The sequence below is a fragment of the Capra hircus genome, chromosome 15 (assembly GCF_001704415.2).
Source record: "Capra hircus breed San Clemente chromosome 15, ASM170441v1, whole genome shotgun sequence".
NCBI lineage: Eukaryota > Metazoa > Chordata > Mammalia > Artiodactyla > Bovidae > Capra > Capra hircus.
In genome coordinates, this window is record NC_030822.1 from 4,225,380 (window position 1) to 4,248,306 (window position 22,927).

At 37.1% G+C, this 22,927-nt stretch overlaps 2 protein-coding genes across 2 annotated transcripts; both read left to right on the forward strand.

The window, feature by feature from the left end:
* LOC102175227 (olfactory receptor 10AG1-like) lies at positions 6,655–7,623 on the forward strand. Its single transcript, XM_013969901.2, is given in 1 exon segment — positions 6,655–7,623. A coding segment is annotated over 1 exon segment (951 nt). The 5' UTR covers positions 6,655–6,672.
* Positions 17,009–17,977, forward strand: LOC102174954 (olfactory receptor 10AG1-like). Its single transcript, XM_005690237.2, has one exon. The coding sequence runs from the start codon at positions 17,015–17,017 to the stop codon at positions 17,975–17,977; it is 963 nt and encodes a 320-aa protein (XP_005690294.2). The 5' UTR covers positions 17,009–17,014.

A 22,927-nucleotide genomic window follows, 5' to 3' on the forward strand; every position in this document is an offset into this window, starting at 1 on the left:
ACGACAAGATAATCATGATGATGTGATCACTAATCTAGAGCCAGACATCTTGGAATGTGAAGTCAAGTGGGCCTTAGAAAGCATCACTATGAACAAAGCTAGTGAAGGTGATGGAATTCCAGTGGAGCTGTTTCAAATCCTGAAAGATGATTTTGTGAAAGTGCTGCACTCAATATGCCAGCAAATTTGGAAATCTCAGGAGTGGCCACAGGACTGGAAAAGATCAGTTTTCATTCCAATCCCAAGAAAAGGCAATGCCAAAGAATGCTCAAACTACCGCACAATTGCACTCATCTCACATGCTAGTAAAGTAATTCTAAAGTAAGCCCAAAATTCTCCAAGCCAGGCTTAAGCAATACGAGAACTGTGAACTCCCTTATGTTCAAGCTGGTTTTAGAAAAGGCAGAGGACCCAGAGATCAAATTGCCAACATCCGCTGGAACATGGAAGAAGCAAGAGAGTTCCAGAAAACATCTATTTCTGCTTTATTGACTATGCAAACGCCTTTGACTGTGTGGATCACAACAAACGGTGGAAAATTCTGAAAGAGATGGCAATACCAGACCACCTGACCTGCCTCTTGAGAAATCTGTATGCAGGTCAGGAAGCAACAGTTAGAACTGGACATGGAACAACAGACTGGTTCCAAATAGGAAAAGGAGTACATCAAGGCTGTATATTGTCACCCTGCTTATTTAACTTATATGCAGAGTACATCATGAGAAACGCTGGACTGGAAGAAACTCAAGCTGGAATCAAGATTGTCGGGAGAATTATCAATAACCTCAGATATGCAGATGACACCACCCTTATGGCAGAATGTGAAGAGGAGCTAAAAATCTCTTGATGAAAGTGAAAGAGGAGAGTGAAAAAGTTGCTTAAAGCTCAACATTCAGAAAACGAAGATCATGGCATCTGGTCCCATCACTTCATGGGAAATAGATGGGGAAACAGTAGAAACAGTGTTAGACTTTATTTTTGGGGGCTACAAAATACTGAAGATGGTGACTGCAGCCATGAAATTAAAAGTCACTTACTCCTTGGAAGAAAGTTATGACCAATCTAGATAGTATATTCAAAAGCAGAGACATTACTTTGCCGACTAAGGTCCGTCTAGTCAAGGCTATGGGTTTTCTGCGATCATGTATGGATGTGAGAGTTGGACTGTGAAGAAGGCTGAGCACCGAAGAATTTATGCTTTTGAACTGTGGTGTTGGCGAAGCTCTTGAGCATCCTTGGACTGCAAGAAGATCCAACCAGTCCATTCTGAAGAAGATCAACCCTGGGATTTCTTTGGAAGGAATAATGCTAAAGCTGAAGCTCCAGTACTTTGGTTACCTCATGCGAAGAGTTGACTCATTGGAAAAGACTCTGATGCTGGGAGGGATTGGGGGCAGGAGGAGAAGGGGACGACCCAGGACGAGATGGCTGGATGGAATCACGGACTCGATGGATGTGAATCTGAGAGAACTCCGGGAGATGGTAATGGACAGAGAGTCCTGGTGCACTGCAATTCATGGGGTCGCAAAGAGTCGGACATGACTGAGCAACTGAACTGAACTGAACTGAAGGCAATAATACAAAACAAAGATAAAATTGTACAAATAGGAATATTTTCTCTTCAGGATCTTAACATTTTTCATATTAAAGTATATAATTAATTTAATGATAGATTATATTAGGCAGGTATTTATTTTGCAAACTCTACAGTTACAGCTAAAAGTTAATAAGGAGCATTGGATAAAAAAAAATATTTCAGTTCAGTTCAGTTGCTCAGTCATATCCGACTCTTAGCGACCCCATGGACTGCAGCATGCCAGGCTTACCTGTCCAACACCAACTCCCATAGCTTACTCAGACTCATGTCCCAGTGATGCGTGAGGTGACCAATTTATTAGAATTCAGCTTTAGCACCAGTCTTTCCAATGAATATTCAGGGTTGATTTCCTTTAGGATTAACCAGTTTGATCTCCTTGCAGTATAGGGGACCCTCAAAAGTCTTCTCCAACACCACAGTTTGAAAGCATCAATTCTTTGGTGCTCAGCCTTCTTTATTTTCTAACTCTCATACCCATACATGACTACTGGAAAAACCATAGCTTTGTCAGCAAACTAATGTCTCTGATTTTTAATACATTCTCTAGGTTAGTCATAGCTTTTCTTCCAAGGGACAAACACCTTTTAATTTCATGGCTGCTCACCACTCACATCGACTTTGGTGCCCAAGAAAATATAATAGAGCTTGGTGACTATAGTTAAATAAATTTGTACATTTGAAAGTTGCTAAGATAAATTTTAAAAAATTCACATCACAAGAAAAAAATGCATAAATTTGGGTGGTGGTGGATATTAACTAGACATTATGATGATTATTTAAGATATATTTATGTTGAACAGCAGAAGTTAATATAATGCTGTAAGTCAAGTATATCTCAAATAATCACTTTGAATTTTAAAGGTCTTGCTTTGGGTTATGCAGATTATGCCTCAATACTATTGCTAATTTAAGCATCAAAGCCTAATGGAAATAATAATAACATTGTGTTGTTAGGCTCAAATATATCTATAAAACAAATTAATATGCATAACTATGTACCATAAATACTTATCCCATTATGTGTCATGCTAAGTCTTCAGTCTAAAGGTATACATGTTGCAGCATGCTATAATACCCCTTTTTTTGGTGACCAAAAGTGAGGACTGTGGCAGAGTCTGGCTTTATGCTCTTCAAATACATCTGTTTTATTGACATACAGTGAACATCACTCCCTAACCTTCTCAGAACTACATTGGATCAGGTGATTAGTTTCTACAATGGCATATGGGTAGAAGTGATGTGTTTATTATGCATAGAGGCTCTGAATAGTGACTTTGTTTCCTTATGTTCTGTCTGTCTTGGCGTCTCAGGTTTCTGCGTGCTGAAGATCCAGTAGGAAACTACAGAGCAGAAGTAGGAACAGCGGGACTCTTAGATGGAAACAACCAGGGTTTCTTCAACACTGACTGCAAAGGTGTGCTGTAATATGATTGCAAGATGTTTCTTTATTTTGTTACACTGATATATTTGAGATATTGTCTCAAACTGTAGATTTGTTTTCAGGTGATGGTGATATAAAATTGAACAGAGAAATATTCATGTCACTATCCTAATGATAGAATTAGGGATTAGATCAGTTTACTCACATGGGTGATGGACATTCGATTTGTTCCATTCTGTAAGCAAAACTTAGTTGAAATAAATCATGAGTGCAATTCTCATTTGTAAATAAGCATGACATTAAATGACATGGATACCATGTCAATCTTAAAAAACAGTACCTAGGCCCAATTTATGAGGAACATGCTGCAATAAAGATAAGCAAATTTAAAATACAAAAAATGAAATGAAACTTTAGAAACACTGATAGGGTTTTCAAATTGTCAAAGAATCTCTAAACAGAAAGAAAAAAATGTGCTTATAAGCGGAAGTGGATATTGGCCTTGTAACCTCATTCCTGACAATTTTACCTGCATAGCTGCCTGGAAGCAGCTGAAATAGAAAAAACATTTTGACAGGAGAGGTTTCTTTTTGTTTTTCTGTCTTAAATAATTGTGTTTAAATGTTTATTTTTTTAAGTTAATAATTGGAGGGTAATTGCTTTACAGGATTGTGTTGGTGCTGCTGTACAACAAAGTAAATCAGTCATAAGCCTACATGTATCCCGTCTGTCTAGCCTCCCTCCCCCTCCCCACCCCCTGCAGGTTGTCACAGAGCATCAGACTGAGCTCCCTGTGATTTATATATGTAGCAACTTCCCACTAGCTATCTGTTTTACATGTGACAGTTTATGTCTCAATGTTAATCTCTCAGTTCGCCCCACCCTCTCCTTCCCTCGCTGTCTCCACAGGTCTGTTCTCCCTGTCTGCATCTATATTCCTGCCTTGCAAATAGGTTTTTCTGTATCAGTTTTCTCGAGCACGTGTGTTTGTGTGTGTGTGTGTGTGTGCGTGTGTGTGTTAATATATGCTATTTGTCTTTCTCTTTCTGACTTACTTCACTCTGCCTAACAGGCTCCAGGCTATTTTTAAGGTGCCTTTCATTTTGAATCTGGTAGATACCTATGCTGATGACCGACTAGCTAACCTAACATGAATAAACCTACCCAGATTTTTGTCAGCAGATACAAAGTACTTTAATTTCCACCAAAGTTAATCTAGGAACAGAGTGTTCCAATTCTGAAAAGGGATCTAACCTTCCCTGCAATGGATTGGAAGGAACAAACACACCACGTTTGTGTATTAATAAGTGACACATTTTTCTAAAGATGTGAAAGATGAGATCTGGATGAATTATGGGAATAAAATTAAGGAAGGCAAATTTACAGCCATTACTAATGGTCTGAAATGCAATAAATTGAAAGTTTTAAATTAAGTGTCATTTCTCTGCTAAGTTTCTACCCCCACAGAGGGGAAACTTGAAGCCAAGAAGGAGTTGCAGAAGACAAGTCATCTACAGAAAAAGTAGTTTTAAAACATAAACCCAGATGATCAGCAAACAGGAGCAGTCTTCTAAAAATTAAACTGATACTCAAGAGAAAATATCCCCCAGGGTGAGTATGACTACTTCCTATTTCAGAGCAGCTGATCTTTGAGGACTACTCCAGAATGACAGTGACTTCCTGACTCTAAAGAATTATAAAAGTTTACAGGGTAAAAACATCCATATTCTCATAGATAACTTCATGTAAATCCATGAAGGTAAGATGATAGATGGTTTTATTTAAAATAGTTCTGAATTTGAGGTTTAAGATACAAAGGATAAAACAGAAAAATATGAAATTCTGAGACCTTTATCTGAAAATTAGTTAATATATTAACCAATGAATTTCTTAATTTTTTAATGATAAAATAAAAGTAGATATAAGTGAAATAACAATAATAATAGTATTTTTAATAAAATTTTCACTTAAGGTAATTTTGAAACTTAATTCTAGTGGAAATAGAGAAATATGAGAGAATATTTGTTGACTCAATTTTATTTATCAAACTATTAATGCAAAAAAACAATAGTTTGTGGGGCTGGAAGATGGGAACAGATATAGTAGATTTAATGAAATATGAAAACACAGTTAGGGAACAAACATTAATGAACTGTTATGAGAATTGTCAAAGTGTTGAGTGCCTGATATGTGATTACATGAACCAGAAATGAAGCAAGATAATGGGCCTGTGTGTGTGTGTGTGTGTGTGTGTGTGTGTTAGTCCCACTCATATGCTTTTGCTACTTGAATTCCTAAAATAAATAATCATAGGGTTTAAGTAAAGTTACATTTATTTGATAAAATTACAATGGAATTATATAGGACATATTTTATGCACTTGTAAGAGAAGTAGATGACAATGGATCAGAGAATCACATATGTTAAGAAGAAACTATATTAAAATATCATGAAAATGAAAGTCACTCAGTTGTGTCCAACTCTTTGTGACCCCATGGACTATACAGTCCATATAATTCTTCAGGCTAGAATACTGGAGTGGGTAGCCTTTCCCTTCTCCAGGTGATCTTCCCAACGTGGGGATCAAACCCAGGTCTCCCACTTTGCAGGCAGATTCTTTACCAGCTGAGTAACAAGAGAAGCCCCAGAATACTGGAGTGGGCAGCTTATCCCTTCTCCAGTGGATTTTCCTGACCCGGGAATCAAACCAGGGTCTCCTGCATTGCAAGTAGATTCTTTACCAACTGAGCTAATGGGGAACCCCAAATATCATGAGGAATGGGTCGTATTTATGGACTGAGTTAAAGATTAATTGATATTTGCAATGCAATGTACAATGGGTGTTAACAGGGAACATTATTGGACCCCATGATGTAACTAATGCTTTCCATGTGTAGCATAACTGATGGACGATGTACACAGAAGAGAACAATACAATTCACATATTTGTTCCCCCAGTAACAAGGGATAAGTTTAAGAAAGTCAGCTCTCGTTGAAGTAGAAATGAGAAGGCTTAAAATGTTTTAAGTAAGAATTAGGCAAATTTTTAAGTGAAAATCTTTGAATTGAAAGGAGATGGAATAAGTCAATAGGTACAGAAAAAGATATTGATGACCCAAAGGAAAACAATTTCAAGCCTGTGTCATATCTAATTTCACCCTTAAAAGGGGTGAAATAATTTAATACTATTGCTGCACAATAAGCTCTAAATAATAATGAATATATCTTATTGTTTCTGGTATCATTACTGCTGCTGCCCAGTCACTTCCGTCATGTCTGACTCTTTGTAATCCCATGGGCCATAGTCGACCAGGCTTCTCTGTCTATGGAATTCTCTAGGCAAGAATATTGGAGTGAGTTGCCATCCCCTCCTCCAAGGGATCTTCCTTACCCATGGATCAAACCCATATCTCCTGTATCCCCTGTATTTCAGGCAAATTCTTTTACTGCTGAAATACCAGGGAAGCCCTCTGGTATCACTACATCCAAGTATAAAAGATGAAGATTTTATTTCTCTAATTGATTTTAACTGCTGAGGTTTCAAATCTCATTTCTTAGAAACTGAGGAAGGCAAAGGCAGCAATAATTGAAGGGATTATGTAAATAAGTTCATGCAACTAATTCAGTTAACAGAAGGGAAATGTTGGTCAAAAGCATTAATGAATTAACCATATTGAATTTACCATATCTACAGATGGAGCACAAATTAAGAACAGAAAAATCAAACATCACTACAATGATGGAATTTATCCTCTTGGGGTTTTCTGATAGTCCCAATTTCCAATGGATTCTTTTTGGGATATTTTTAGTCCTCTACCTGACCATCCTGTTGTGCAATAGTGTCATTGTACTGATAACAAGAATTGACCCTACTCTCTAGACCCCCATGTACTTTTTCCTCAACCACTTTTCCATTTTAGAAATCTGTTACGTAACTGTCACTATACCAAGAATGCTCACGGACCTCCTGAACCAGAAAGGACACAATTCTTTCATTGCCTGTGCTACACAAATGTGTTTGGTCCTTCTGTTTGGAGGTTTAGAGTGTCTCCTCCTGGCCGTGATGGCCTACGACCGCTACGTGGCCATTTGTAACCCTCTTCACTATTGTCTAATCATGAGCCCCCAGGTCTGTGTCCAGATGGTCACTGCCTCCTGGGTCAGTGGAGTTCCTGTTGTAATTGGGCAAACATGGCAGGTTTTCTCTCTGCCCTTTTGTGGGTCTACCATAATTAATCATTTTTTCTGTGACCTCCCCCCAGTGTACAAGCTTGCTTGTGGGGACACATTTGTGAACGAGATAGCAGTCTATGTAGTTGCAGTTGTGTTCATCATGGTCCCATTTCTGTTGATTGTTGTCTCCTATGGCAAAATCATCTTCAACATTCTGAAATTGCGATCTGCCAGAGGAAGGGCTAAAGCCTTCTCCACTTGCTCGTCTCACCTCACAGTGGTGGTCTTATTCTACGGCACAGCCTCTACCACCTATTTACAGCCCACACCAAATCAATCTGAAGAAACTGGGAAGCTGATCTCTCTTTTCTACACAGTTTTGATCCCAACGTTGAATCCCATTATATATACACTGAGGAACAAATATATCACCGTAGCACTGAGAAAACTACTAAGTAAATTATCAACTTGACTCGAAGGCTTGAAATTATGGAAGCAATTTGTTTCTGTTTCTCATGTAAATACATCAGAAAATGTCATCCAGTATTATTTATATCTTCCTATGAAGAAGTGAAGTCTCTCAGTCATGTCCGACTCTTTGTGACCCCGTGGACTGTAGCCCACCAAGCTCCTCTGTCCATGGGATTCTCCAGGCAAGAGTACTGGAGTGGGTTGCCATTTACTTCTCCAGGGGATCTTCCTGACCCAGGGATTGAACCCAGGTCTCCCGCATTGCAGGCAGATGCTTTAACCTCTGAGCTGATAGTTAATATCATCTTTGCCATCTCACATTATGCGAAAGGACCTTAGTGTCAAAGAGTTAAGGCTTTCTGGGTTATCAAAGTATGCATTATCTCCATGGCAATGATCTATTCTGAAGACCTATCTTTCCTTTCACTAGGAAAGGGTGAGTTGAGAGATTTCCTGAGCAATAAAATGATAGTTAACTGCTATATAACTAATGATCAGGGTCATGCCCTGTAAGAAATTTGCTTGAAACTTCCCATTCCTTCAGACATATTCCCTGTCCTTTTCTGTACTTAGGATTGGATTTAGACAATGAGCAAACAACGACCACATCCAAGTTGGTGGGAGTAGCGGAATCTTAGCATTTTCTGGCATTTTTCCCCTTCTTTCTCTGTTTTGCAACTGTCCATATCCCTTTCAGAGTATAAACCCTGAAAGGATCCTTTGTTACCTCAATGCTGACTCTTCTCTGGTGACCCCATTTCCTCCTGCTGATAGCTTCATGTTTTACTTTTGTGGTGTCTCCTTAGTATTAGGAATATTGGGAATTTAAACTATAAATGGCATTGGGTTGAATGTTGATCCCTCTAAATATGTGTCGGATTATAATCTGCAAACCTGAATTTATTAGGAAAATAAAAGCCTTTGCAGATGTAATTCAGTTAAGGACTTTCAAATACGATTATCTTAATTTAAGGGAAGGGCACTATGTCCTATGATCAGTGTTCTTAGTTCTTATAAGCGGGGAAGAGAGGTTAAGTGAAGACTAGAGGTGCAGCGACACCTAGAAGAATATCACGTGAAGATGGAGGAAGCAGCCGGGAGCGGCACATGACAAAGCCAGGAAGCAAAGGTCGGGGACCACCGGAAGCTGGGAGGAGGACTGTCGCTTCAGAGCCTGTGGAGGGAAACCTTGCCAGCACTGTGATTTGGGACACTGGCTTTTAAAGATGTGAGAAAGTCAACTTTTGTTACTTAAACCACCCAATTTGTGATAATTTGTTACAATAGATCTACAAACGATCTGTGTGCAAGCACACTGTGTAAGCAGTCATTTTATTAAGGTGTTTTTATTCTAATCATCTGGAATGAATTCTGTATCACTTAAGAACAGTGATTTTTTTTTAATGTAGGATTATTTTTAACTTTAAAAACTATATCAATGAAACCTCCTAACAATATTTGCCCAAGAATGATGGCTACCTGTGCTTGTCCAAGATGTTAAAAGCTTTTTCAGTACTGCAAAAGAGAACACTAGCAAAGCAAAAGGAAGCTGTTCTCATTTGGAACACAGTAGACACGGGCGCCCGTTCTGATGTGATGCTGTAGTCTCTCAAGATAATGTTTTAGAGCCACGCCAGTGAGGAAATCTCAAGCTTTTCAAGCATGTAAGTACATAAATACATGTATAAAACATAACTCTATTTTTGTAAAACAAAGGGAGATAGCATCCATATATTCATATAACACTTCACATAGGCATCTTTGTAGTTGGTGTGTATATATGTCAGCAGTATCTGGATGTGTATTAGAGGAGAGAATGGGGTTCTTCGCAGTGAAGGAAGTTCAGATAATGTCTGACTTATATATTTATACTTTTGGGAGTATGGTTTTATTACAAAGAGACTAATGTTCACATCAGAAAAATCATAAATTTAATTCAGAAAATAAAAAATACATATGGAAGAAAATTGCTGCATATCTGCTTTTCTTATTACCTCCTAACATTTTACAGAATATTTAGTAGCTAACAGGGTAACTTTAATATCAGCCAAATAATCTTTGATATTTGAAATAAATAACGCATGTTTTGTGAACTAAACAGAATCAGAATATATAATATTTTATCATTTCTTTAAAAAAAACAACTAAGATAACTAATAGTTACAAATAGAGATAAATTTAAGATTATGAAATGGTTATATATGTACATAGGCACTTTTTCATATGTATAATATATTTTTTATATAATATAAATGTATATATTTCAATATTCATTGGAAGGACTGCGCTTCAGCTGAAGCTGAAGTTCCAATACTTTGGCCACCTGATTCAAACAACCAACTCATTAGAAAAGACCCTGATGTTTGGAAAGATTGCAGGTAGAAGGAGAAGAGGGCATCAGAAGATGAGATGGCTGGATGGCATCATGGATTCAGTGGACATAAACTTAGGCGAACTCCAGAAGATGGTGAGAGACAGGGCGGCCTGGAGTGATGCAGTCCACAGGGATGTGAAGAGTTGGACACAGCTGGAAGACTGAGCAACAACAACAAATATATATTTAGATAAAGCTTGAGATCAGTCCCGGGATTTCTTTGGAAGGAATGACGCTAAAGCTGAAGCTTCAGTACTTTGGCCACCTCATGCGAAGAGTTGACTCACTGGAAAAGACTGATGCTGGGAGGAATTGGGGGCAGGAGGAGAAGGGGACGACCGAGGATGAGATGGCTGGATGGCATCACGGACTCGATGGACGTGAGTCTGAGTGAACTCCAGGAGCTGGTGATGGACAGGGAGACCTGGCGCGCTGCGATTCATGGGGTCACAAAGAGTCGGACACGACTGAGCAACTGAACTGAACTGAACTGATGCAAAAGTAGAAAAATGACTGATTTCACTCTCTGCACAGAGAGAACAGGAAACACACACACAACCCAGAAGTGTATCTCACTTCAGCGATAGCATTAGTCCTCTGTGGATTTTTCTGTATTCCCAGTGTCTGAATGTTTCTTTTTGATATTTTCTTTTTTATGTGATTATCCTGGTGAGAAGCAACATCAATATTCTCGTAATCAGTGTTGACCAGGCTCTCAAATTCCCATGTGTATTTTCCTCAGTTAACTTTTCCTTCCTGGAAATCTGTTATGTATCTGTCCCTCTTTCTAGAATATCCATAAACCTTCAATCAGAATGTATATATATATATATATATATATATATATATATGGATATATACAGCATGCACTACAAAGATATCTTTTATTCCTGTTCCTGGCCACATAGAATGCTTGGTCTTGACAGTTCTGACCTGTGACTGCCATGTGGCCAACTGTAACTTTCACAGCTTCCTCTAGTTATAAACCAGGAGCTCTGGATTCCACTAGTGACTCTTGGCTCTTGAATCAGTGGTGTTGCCATCAGGATAAGGCAGACTTGCCAGCTTTTCCCTCTGTCCTGTTTTGGATCACCCTACAAGCTGGGCTGTGGCGATGCTTTTCTGAATGAGGTGTCAGTCTCTATGGTTGTGCCATTAGGATACTGTTGGTCATGATCCCTCTTCAGCTGATACCTGGCTCCTAGAGTAAAATCACTTCTCCATCCCATGTTTGCCATCAGCAACCAAAGTTTTCTCCACCTGTGCGACTCACAACACACGTGTGTGCTAAGTTGCTTCGGTATCGTCTGACTCTCTGCAACTTTGTAGACCGTAGCCCACCAGGCTCCTCTGTCCATGGGATTCTCCAGGCAAGAACCCTGGAATGGGTTGCTGTGCCCTTCTCCTGGGGATCTTCCCTACACAGGGATCGAATCTGCGTCTCTTATGTCTCCTGCCTTGGCAGGTAGGTTCTTTACCATTGGCGCCACCTGGGAAGCCCCATAGTTGTGCCTTTATTTTGTGAACCCAGAACCATTACATATTCATGACATGATTCCAAATATTTTTACAGGAAAGACTTTTCCTCTCTTCTTTCTAAACCATGTTACCCTGATGTTTAACCCCATTATATATACTCTGAGGAATAAGGCGGTCATGGTAGCCTTGAGAAAATGACTGCCTTAATGTTTAAAGTCTTAGCCACTGCTTTGAGCTAGTGATCTTTTCCCCCACTTAGTTCTGCTCTTGTCTTAATCAGACATTATACGGAATTTTGCTTCCTGCATTAGTATAAATTGATTGTCCTTGTGATCCTGCCATTTTATTCTTGACTTTCTGATATCAGGATTATCTCCCTAGTGTTTGTATTATATAAGAAATAAATTTTTTTGCTGATCTCATATTTAAAGGACTAGTCTCTGTCAGGAAAAATTCACTGCTTATTTGATTTGTTGTTGTTCAGTTGGTAATTCATGTCCTACTCTTTGTGTCTTCATGGACCATATAGCATGTCAGGCTCCTCAGTCCTCCACTATGTCTTGGAATTTGCTCAGATTCATGTCCATTGAGTCAGTGACACTATTAATATCCAACCATCTCATCCTCTGCTGTCTCCTTCTCCTTTTTGCCTTCATCTTTACTAACATCAGGGTCTTTTACATTGAGTTGGCTCTGTGCATCAGGTGGCAAAAATACTAAAACAATATAGTATATTTTATCTAGCAATTGGCCTCCCAATATTTTTATCCAAAATTCATAATGTATATCCTAGTTTTTCTCCCTCTATATTGTTATAATTTACTTAAAACCAAAAGATTTCAGCTAGCAAAGATTACTGCATATGGAAAGCTTTAGAGAATACTTGTTGATTGACTATAGAACATGGGCACACTTGAATAAGCAAAAGTTCATACAGCAGAAAATGTAGAAAAGATGGTTTTTTAATAAATTATATGAATTTAAATATATATATATAATGGTACAAAAAAGAGAGCTTGACCCTCACTTCACAAAATGTATTTTAAAATGTAATCTCAGATAATTTGTAAACTTAAGTAAAAATGCATAATGAGTCTTTTTCAAGATAATGTTTATTAACTTCATGACGTTGGTGCAAGAAAAGTCATTTTGAGAAAATTATTAGTCATAATGTAAACATTAATCAGTTGAACTTCCTGGACTAAGTAATGCTGCTTGGGGAGGGAGGATGGAGGAGGGTTCAGGATGGGGAACACAGGTATCCCTGTGGTGGATTCATGTTGCTGTATGGCAAAACCAATACAATATTATAAAGTAATTAGCTTCCAATTAAAATAAATAAATTTATATTAAAAAAAGAAATGCTGCTATTCAGAGTAAAATTTTTCAATATAAAAGGTTTAAATACACTATCGTTACAGTGAAAGTGAAGTCACTCAGTCATGTCCTACTCTTTGCTACCCGTGGACTCTAGCCCACCAAGCTCCCACCAAGCTCCTCTGTCCATGAGATTCTCCAGGCAAGAACACTGGAGTGGGTTGCCATTTCCTTCTCCAGGGGATCTTCCTGACCCAGGGATCGAACCCAGGTCTCCCACATTGCAGGCAGATGCTTTAACCTCTGCACCACCAGGGAAGCCCTTAAATACAAGAATACCGTCTCTCAGAAAACCTCCTATAGAGACACAGAACTTCAGATCCAAGTATTAACATCAAAGAATTGTATGTAATTATGATAATTTCACACATAGGAAAACCAAGAAGTTATAGAAATGAATAAAATTGTAATTACATACAACATGTATTAAGCATATTTTTAAGCAAACCGAATCATAATCATACTGTACATATCCTTTTTGTTAAGCTAAAAAGCCATATTTAGACAGGCCAATTGTTTACTAACCCTACTGCCTGGGAAGCCCACAAATAATAATACTTAGCACCCTGTTCACATCTGAGAAATAAAATGCACTGTGTCCTCTGCTCCCTAGAGAGGCTGAAGAAAAAAATATTCTGAGTAGAGTGAGAGCTTTCTGGGGAAATTTTTTTAAAAAAATACAACAAATCAGAGAATTCAAAAAGTGATGATTTTAATTAGAAATTTAAATGCGCCAGGTGGCAGAGATCCCTTGGGTAGAGATAACTACTTTTATTTAAGAGTACTCTATCATTAGAAAGAACAGAATATTTAAAGGCCAGTTGAATACTTTGATGAAACAAGTAATTCCACTTCCAGTAAATATTCAAAGCCTCTCTAGTGAGAAAAATCAGCAATATTTCAAGTAAGAAAGGTAAATATGAAAATGATAGTAAGGCTTACTTCTTATTTTAAATTTAAAATTGATCATGTACACAGGTTTTTAATGTGTAAATTATTAATATTTGGTAGCAAATATTTTTGTTCATTAAAGCAACTTCTATATATTTCTTATTCTATTAAATAAAATTTACAATCAAATAATTATAATAAATAATGGTATTAAGTCACTTCAAATGCCAAAAAATGTAATAGCTTAAGTCTAGGTATAGATAATATTAAAGAAAACTTCATTTGAACCCACATATTGTAACAAAAAAGGTTACATATGTCTATTCAGTTTGATATTATAATAAGAGATTTAAAATAAAGTAATACATAAAGTAAAGTTTTAACCATTGGAAGTCAAAGAACAATTATTTTGAAAAAAATTATAGAATTCAGGATTTATAAAATAATAAAGATAGCTTTAGTTTCAACAGTGTTTTTAAATTATTTTCAAGGATTGAGTTACCAATTTTTATCAAATATACAAACATCCTTGAAGTATATCTTGTTTTACTCTTGAGAAATTCAAACTCAAATCTTACCTATTTCATGTTATACAAGATTTCATTACCAAAATGTCACATCTGTACAATTAGAAATTATATTTTATATAGCACTGGAAATAAGTTTATGCAGGTAATGAGTGAAATACTAAAAGCTTTTGTTCATAAAAATGATAAAGATTGCAATTCTATTCTTTTGTGTATTAATTTTTCCTCTCTTTTAAGTTGACAATTTTAAATTAAAAGTGTCTCTTCCTTCACTCAATTTCAGAAAAAAATTATAAACAATATATTAAGTAAACAAGCATTTTCTAAGATCTATATTGCTTCTAAGCAGGAAAACTAGAACTACTTTCCTAGATCTCAGTCCTTAGATCCTAGATCATGAAACAGTGGGAAAGAAAAGCAGTGTATGAAAGGGATGAGCCAAATTGCTACACTACGTGCTACAAAGTCATGTGTGCTCTGCTTATTAGATCTACAGAGTGGAGGTGATAATATTAAATCATTGGCAGAAAATCCATGGAGAATTCACATCTAAAAGTCTGGGATTTTTATAACACTGTGATGATTGCTTTAATATCTTATTTCATTCCCACATTAACTGTGTGATACCAAGCCAAGGTAAATTAGAGAGCAGTTTTCCATACTGTTAAAGCAGAGAGTGAAATTTAGAAGAATAAAATTTAGCTTTTAATGAAAACAATAATAGCTAGCTTTCAAATAGACTTTCTATGAATGCCAAAACAACTTCAAGTTGCTTTATTGTATCCAATGAATTAATTCATGTAGCAATCCTAACTGTTGGCACAACTGTTAACTCAGTTTTGCAACCAACTGAACTAGGGCACAGGAAGTTTAAGCAATCCGCATTGTCACCCAGCTGGCAGGTGAAGCCATAATTCAACTGCAGGCCATCTTGTCAGGATTGTATTTTTTGTCCATGACACTATATTTAGATTATGCTTGCAGGGAAAAACTTGAAACATAAACGGTTGGGAAATGAGAAGCAGGGCTGGGACTCATGTTGAGTCAAGTGATGCCTGGAGTGTAATATTTAAGGAGGCAGTGATTTTAACAATGGTGCAATGCAGAATCAGTCCTGAAACTGAGTGTGTGCTCTTAGATTCTGTACTAGAGGAGCCTTATTCCTTGTTTAGGTAAGACCGTACCCTACTCTGATGAAAGGAAAAAGTGGGAAAAAGTAATCATCAATGAGTAACTCAATAACTCTACCAAAAACAGTTTTTCTAAGGAGTGTGGTACAACCCTGGCAACTAAAGATCTAAGAACATTATACCATATTAATAATTATAATTATAGGACCATGACTTATACATATTAAAAGTGGTGGGTAATTTTATCAATAACATCATATTTAATTATCTCAAATAAGAAAGCAAACAGAAAATTTAAACAATTACTTAATATAACAGATGATAAATAATGGAGTTAGGATTCAGACTTAGGTATGATTTAAAAAATAGGCACTGATTTGCAATCCAAATGAGCAATGTATCCATCATTGCTAAATCTCAATATGCTAGCTCAAGAAAAGTGAGTTTAGAAACTGTTATCTGAATTATTATTATTGTTATTATTATTTGAGGAACAACAAAGACATCAGAGATACACACAGAACATGGGGTAAAGCATAACAAAAATTACCTTACACAGCTAGTGAACACATTCCAGGTGACCCCTCTTTTCCCAAAGTGATCCTCTTAATTGTTTCTCTCTGTATCTATTCCCACACAACTTTCCCAGAACAAAACCCTCTGATAGCCCCCACATATCATCTTACTGAAATATATGTATTTTATTCCCCTATGCACAATACAATAAAATATTCTCTCATATTTTTTGTAAACTGCCTAAAAATGTGAATTGTATATAAGAACAAGTATGATCAAGATCATAAAGTGATGGGAGGGAAATAAAGAGTTGAAATATGTAGCTGAAAATATATAAGGAAGATAATTTCTGTTATATTAATAGTTCTACTGAAGTATGTAAAGTCATAGAGAAATACAATAAAATTGTCAAAAAATGTAAATATTTGAGGGAATTCCCTAGCAGCCCAATGATTAGGACTCTGTACTTTCACTGCTGTGAGCCTGAGGTTCAATCTCTGGTTGGGGTACTAAGATCCCACAAACTGTGAAACATGGCCACAAAATAATGTAAGTATTTCCGACTGAGATCACATCGCAACACTGTGGGTCTATCTTCAGTAACTATCAGTTTGTCCAATGTCTGTGCTGATCAGGGCATTTGGGGCTTCCCTGGTGGCTCAGATGATAAAGAATCCGCCTGCAATGTCGGAGACCTGGGTTTGATCCCTAGGTTGGGAGGATCCCCTGGAGAAGGGAAGGACAATCCACTCTGGTATTCTTGCCTAGGAAATCTCATGGACAGAGGAGTCCGACGGGCTACAGTCCATGGGATCAGAGAGTCAGACACGACTGGACGACTAACACTCTTAACTTTTTTGACTTTGGACTGTACTCAGAAATAATGCCTTGAAAGATATTTCAAGGGAGAGTATATGGTGATAACGCATGGATTATAAACTGAGAAAAGGGAAAGAAGAAATAATAAAATTCTTAAATTAGAAACAATTGCACTGATCATGAAAATCAACCTGGATATCCTGATACAATTTATAAAACAGGCACTGATCCCTGATGGTAAAAATAAAAAACAGGTAATACATTTACCCTTTCTCACAGATGGAACACCAAGAAAAAGGACCAGAAGGTAATCTCACTAAATTGATGGAATTTGTTCTCCTGGACTTTGCTGATGTTCCTCATCTCCAGAGGTTTTTATTTGGACTGTTCTTACTCATCTATATAATTATCTTGATGGGCAATGGCATCATATTTCTGATAATAAAACTAGACTCTGGTCTCCAGACCCCCATGTATTTTTTCCTTGGCAATTTTTCCCTTTTGGAAATCTGCTATGTGTCTGTTACACTCCCCAGAATGCTCACGAGTCTTTGGACACAAAGAAGAAAGATTTCTCTAGTTGCTTGTGCCACACAAATGTGCTTCATTCTTATACTTGGGGCCACCGAGTGCTTCCTTCTGGCCGTGATGGCCTATGATCGCTATGTGGCCATCTGTAGCCCTCTGCACTATCCTCTAGTCATGAACTACAAGGTGTGTATCCAGCTAGTGGCTGGCTCCTGGATCAGTGGAATCCCAGTCCAAATAGGCCAGACAGGCCAGATTTTCTCTCTGCCCTTCTGTGGTTCTAACCTCATCAATCACTTCTTCTGTGACGTCCCTCCCATACTCAAGCTGGCCTGTGGGGACACTTTTCTGAATGAAATGTTGGTCTTCACAGTTGCTGTGCTATTTGTTTTGGTTCCATTTCTGTTGATACTTGTCTCTTATGGCAAAATCATCTCCACAATCCTTAAATTGCCATCAGCCACTAGTCTGGGCAAAGCCTTTTCCACCTGCTCCTCTCATCTTATGGTTGCGGCATTGTTCTTCGGATCAGGCCTTGTCACATATTTAAGACCCAAGACCCAAGGCTCAGCAGGAACTGACAAAGTGCTTTCTCTCTTCTACACGATTGTGACGCCTGTGTTCAACCCCATGATATACAGTCTAAGGAACAAGGATGTCATGATGGCACTGAGAAAATGGCCATGCAAATACCTTAGTTCCTTGAAAAAGTGACTTGTATTTCACAACTTGATTTCTTATATATGTGTTATAAACTTTCAATAGATATTTATCTTAAACTCAATTTATTTGTCTATAAAGTGGTAGTTATTACCAAAATAAAAATTACTTGTAATACTGAGAAACCTTTCTGTCTCCAGTTTTACAGTTGTGTATGGGTCAACAAATAGCGAATCATTCACTTGGGAATTCCCTAACCTTATTGTGAAATGTTCTCTTGTAGTAAGAACTTTAGACAAGAATTGCTATAATAGGCCCAGTTGTAATACAGACTCAGTTATATCACTTATTGGAAAGCCTATTATTCAGTTCCATAGAGTTGTTACACAAATTTTTTAAACTAAGTTAGTAATGGGCATTAATTAAAATATTATGTATAGTTTGGCCTAGCAGTTATTTTACAGAGAAATAATATCTTAGAGTGAAAAGTACCTCTCTTTTGGAATGTAGTTTAATAAATGATGTTTCACAATGATATTAGTAATTATTAGGCATCATTTATGTGTATATCAGCTTAAATTCATAATATGATTTGTTGAGTGGATAAAACAAAAGATATTATTGAAATCTTTATATATAATAAGATGAGCTTGGAAAAAGTGATGGGAATATTCATAAGTCATGGGTTTTTAATGTATTTTCCCAGAGATTATAATGGGGATAGGAAAGTTAGGGGAAAAGGGAAAGGATTTAAGTTTTTGTGAAAGTAAGTATCTGCTATAAAAGCACAAGTATTGTACACATTAAACCTTGCATATATACACATATTAGAAACTGTCAATACTAAAGTAATCATCGTTGTTAACTATGGAAATCACAGAGTAAATCATTCTATTTTTCCCTTCGTTTTATTGAAATTCTGCACTGTATTACATGCTGCTGCTGCTGCTGCTGCTAAGTCACTTCAGTCGTGTCCGACTCTGTGCGACCCCATAGAAGGCAGCCCACTAGGCTCCTCTGTCTCTGGGATTCTCTAGGCAAGAACGCTGGGGTGAGTTGCCGTTTCCTTCTCCAATGCGTGAAAGTGAAAAGTGAAAGTGAAGTCGCTCAGTCATGTCGACTCTTAGCGACCCCGTGGACTGCAGCCTACCAGGCTCCTCCATCCATGGGATTTACAATAAGCTTGTGCTATTCAGGTAATCAAAATAACAAACAATATATTTGCATTCATTCTGGACAAGGAAAATCACAATTATTAGTTGTGTGTGCTATTTCTGTATTTAAATATTTTTCAAAATTCCATGTATATGTAATAGTCCTTTATATAGACGAGCAACAGATCACAGAAATATGACCTGTCACCATTACTCAAAGTTAAAAAATATGATGAAGCTTGAATCGTTGCTTTTAAAGTTTATTCTCATAAAAATAAATGTCAGTTTTGTCACATTTATATGGACCTGGCTATTTCCAGATGGATAGGGAGGTGCAGTACCACATTCTCCTTGGGAGAAAACAACCAGATGATGTGTGACCAATTCTGATGATAAAGTGAAGAAGGAAAAACCAACTCTTATTGAGAACCAAGCAAACAATGAATCACCAAGATCCTCAGATAATACAGCCATCATAACCCAGTAAAATCTAATGGAAACAATTGAATACAGGAGAGGTTAAAAGAAAGAGAACTGTAATAACAGCAACAACAAAATTCTAGGAAAATTTCTAGGCAGAATTTGGATAAATCCTGAAACTATCATATGTTGAAAAGATTGAGACAGAAATTAAGAAATCCTCTCTTTTTTCTCTCCCTCCTGCCTAATTAAAAAAATTTTTTTTTTGGAGAGAAGAGATAACTAATGGAGAGGCAACATTTAAAAATATTGATATATTGAGCAGATATGATGATCTCTCTCCTTTGTAGAGAAAGGGAAATAAGAGTGATATCTTGGAGCATCTGACTTTTTTGGGTAGATACTGAAGTTTCACAAGCTAAAAATGTCAGTGGACAGCTTCAAAAATTATTTTCACTTTGGCTTGGCAACTAACAAACCATATCTAAACTAGTTACCACATTCAGTGGTAATAGCTTGCCAAAAATCTGTATCTTTATCACTTGTTTTTCAAACACAATGAATGTGTGCAAATACTACCAGTGCTTTGTAAATTATAAATATCTTTATTAGCAAAATAATCTTTCATTACTATTTTGCATTGTACTATTCCCAGAACAAGTCACTTATAATTCTGAGAAACTAAGCACACACAATTTTATTATTTAGAAACACGAAAACAGATACTCATTTATGTAGGTATGCATGCTTGTCTGTGTGTGTCTGTGTGTGTACCTTAGGATAATATTGGTTATGTGGACTGAAGTCAAGTGACAAGGAAGGATGGGAAGGTCAATAATATGTGCAAAGTCTTTCCGAGATTAATAGCCTGATTCGGGGAAAGTGAAAAGTAAATATGCCTCATTGTGCATCTGGATTGTATTAATAGCTTGGATTCTCTGCTGGAAAAGAATATTCAGGAAATATTGGAAGACATCTTCTCTTTCTTTCCTTCTTTTAACAGTATCTGTGTATTTATATTTATATAGGTATCATATGTACAATTGCTCCTTGGAATAGTGTTTTGCTATACGTAACCTTTATATCGATAAACTATTTCTTTAGCTGTGACATGAAAGCATGTAAGCTTACTTCACTATCATATAATTAGTACAGAGAACATATATGGAAATAGAATAATAGAATTGGAAGATAAAGAGAAAGTGAACATATGGTCTAAGGGAAGAGTTTGAAAAAATATAAATTATGAAACAAACTTTTAGAGAGATGTTGAAATTTCAAAAAGGAAGATGATTGAGATTTACCATAATAAGCTTTACACACAAAAGATATACATATTTATATCTTTACATTTATATTTTGTGTTTAAAGCATTTAGATAGATGATAGATACACAGATAAAAAGAGTCTGTGTATGCGCATGCAATAACACAGATGCAAAGTTTTCTAGGTGGATTCACTGAACTAATTGTATTTATCATGATTACTTGTCATATACGGCCTTCCCCAGTGGCTGACTGAAGAATCTGACTGAACTGCAGGAGCTTCAGGAGACGTGGGTTGATCCCTGGATTGGGAAGTATCTTGGAGAAGGGCATGGCAACCCATTCCAGTATTCTTGCCAGGAAAATCCCACGGATAGAGGGGCCTGGCTATCTACAGTCCATAGGGTGGCACAACCAGACACAACTGAAGTGACTTAGCAGGTACACACAAGGTTGTTACTTATTTATATATTTTTGTTGTTGTTGTTCTTGTTGCTATTCAGTCGCTCAGTTGTGTCCGACTTTTTGTGAGTCTACAGACTGCAGCACGCCAGGCTTCCCTGTCCTTCACCATCTCCTGGAGCTTGTTCAAACTCATGTCCATAGAATTGGTGATGCCATCCAACCATCTCATCCTCTGTCGTACCCTTGTCCTCCTGCCTCCAATCTTTCCCAGCATCAGGGTCTTTTCTAAAGAGTCGGCTCTTCGCATCAGGTGGCCAAAGTATTGGAGCTTTAGCTTCAGCATCAGTCCCTCCAATGAATATTCAGGACTGATTTCCTTTAGCATTGACTGGTTTGATCTTCTTGCAGTCCAAGGGGCTCTCAAGAGTCTTCTCCAACACCCCAGTTTAAAAGCATCAATTCTTTGGCACTCAGCCTTCCTTATAAAATGTGTCTTTGAGGGTCATTATTCTGTGACAGCCAACATACTTGACAAAACAGAGAATCAATTAATAACTGCCTCATATATTGGATTTCCATACTGAAAGTATATGTAAACATTAGCAAACCACTGAATATCTAGAAGAAATGGAATAGCCATCATAGTCAACAAAAGAGTCCGAAATCCAGTACTTGGATGCAATCTCAAAAATGACAGAATGATCTCTGTTCATTTCCAAGGCAAACCATTCAATATCATGGTAATCCAAGTCTATGCCCCGAACAATAATGCTGAACAAGCTGAATTTGAATGGTTCTGTGAAGAACTACAAGACCTTCTAGAACTAACACCCAAAAAAGATGTCCTTTTCATTATGCATGACTGGAATGCAAAAGTAGGAAGTCAAGAAACACCTGGAGTAACAGGCAAATTTGGCCTTGGAGTACAGAATGAAGTAAGGCAAAGGCTAATAGAGTTTTGCCAAGAGAATGCACTGGTCATAGCAAACACCCTCTTCCAACAACACAAGAGAAGACTCTACATATGGACATCACCATACGGTCAACACTGAAATCAGATTGATTATATTCTTTGCAGCCAAAATGGGGAAGCTCTATACAGTCGGCAAAAACAAGACTGAGAGCTGACTGTGGCTCAGATCATGAGCTCCTTATTGCCAAATTCAGACTTAAACTGAATAAAGTAGGGAAAACCACTAGACCATTCAGGTATGACCTAAATCAAATCCCTTATGACTATACAGTGGAAGTGAGAAATAGATTTAAGGGACTAGATCTGATAGAGTGCCTGATGAACTACGGATGGAGGTTCATGACATTTTACAGGAGACAGGAATCAAGACCATCCCCAAGAAAAAGAAATGCAAAAAAAGCAAAATGGCTGTCTGAGGAGACCTTACAAATAGCTGTGAAAAGAAGAGAGGCGAAAAGCAAAGGAGAAATGGAAAGATATACCCATTTGAATGCAGAATTCCAAAGAACAGCAAAGAGAGATAAGGATGGGGAACACGTGTACACCCATGGCGGATTCATGTTGATGTTTGGCAAAACCACTACAATATTGTAAAGTAATTAGCCTCCAATTAAAATAAATAAATTTAAATTAAAACAAAAGAAAGTCTTCCTCAGTGATCAATGTAAAGAAATAGAGGAAAACAATAGAATGGGAAAGACTAGAGATCTCTTCAATAAAATTAGAAATATATTTTCTTAAAAATATATTTAATATTAATGAAGAATATACTTCACTACACTTTCAC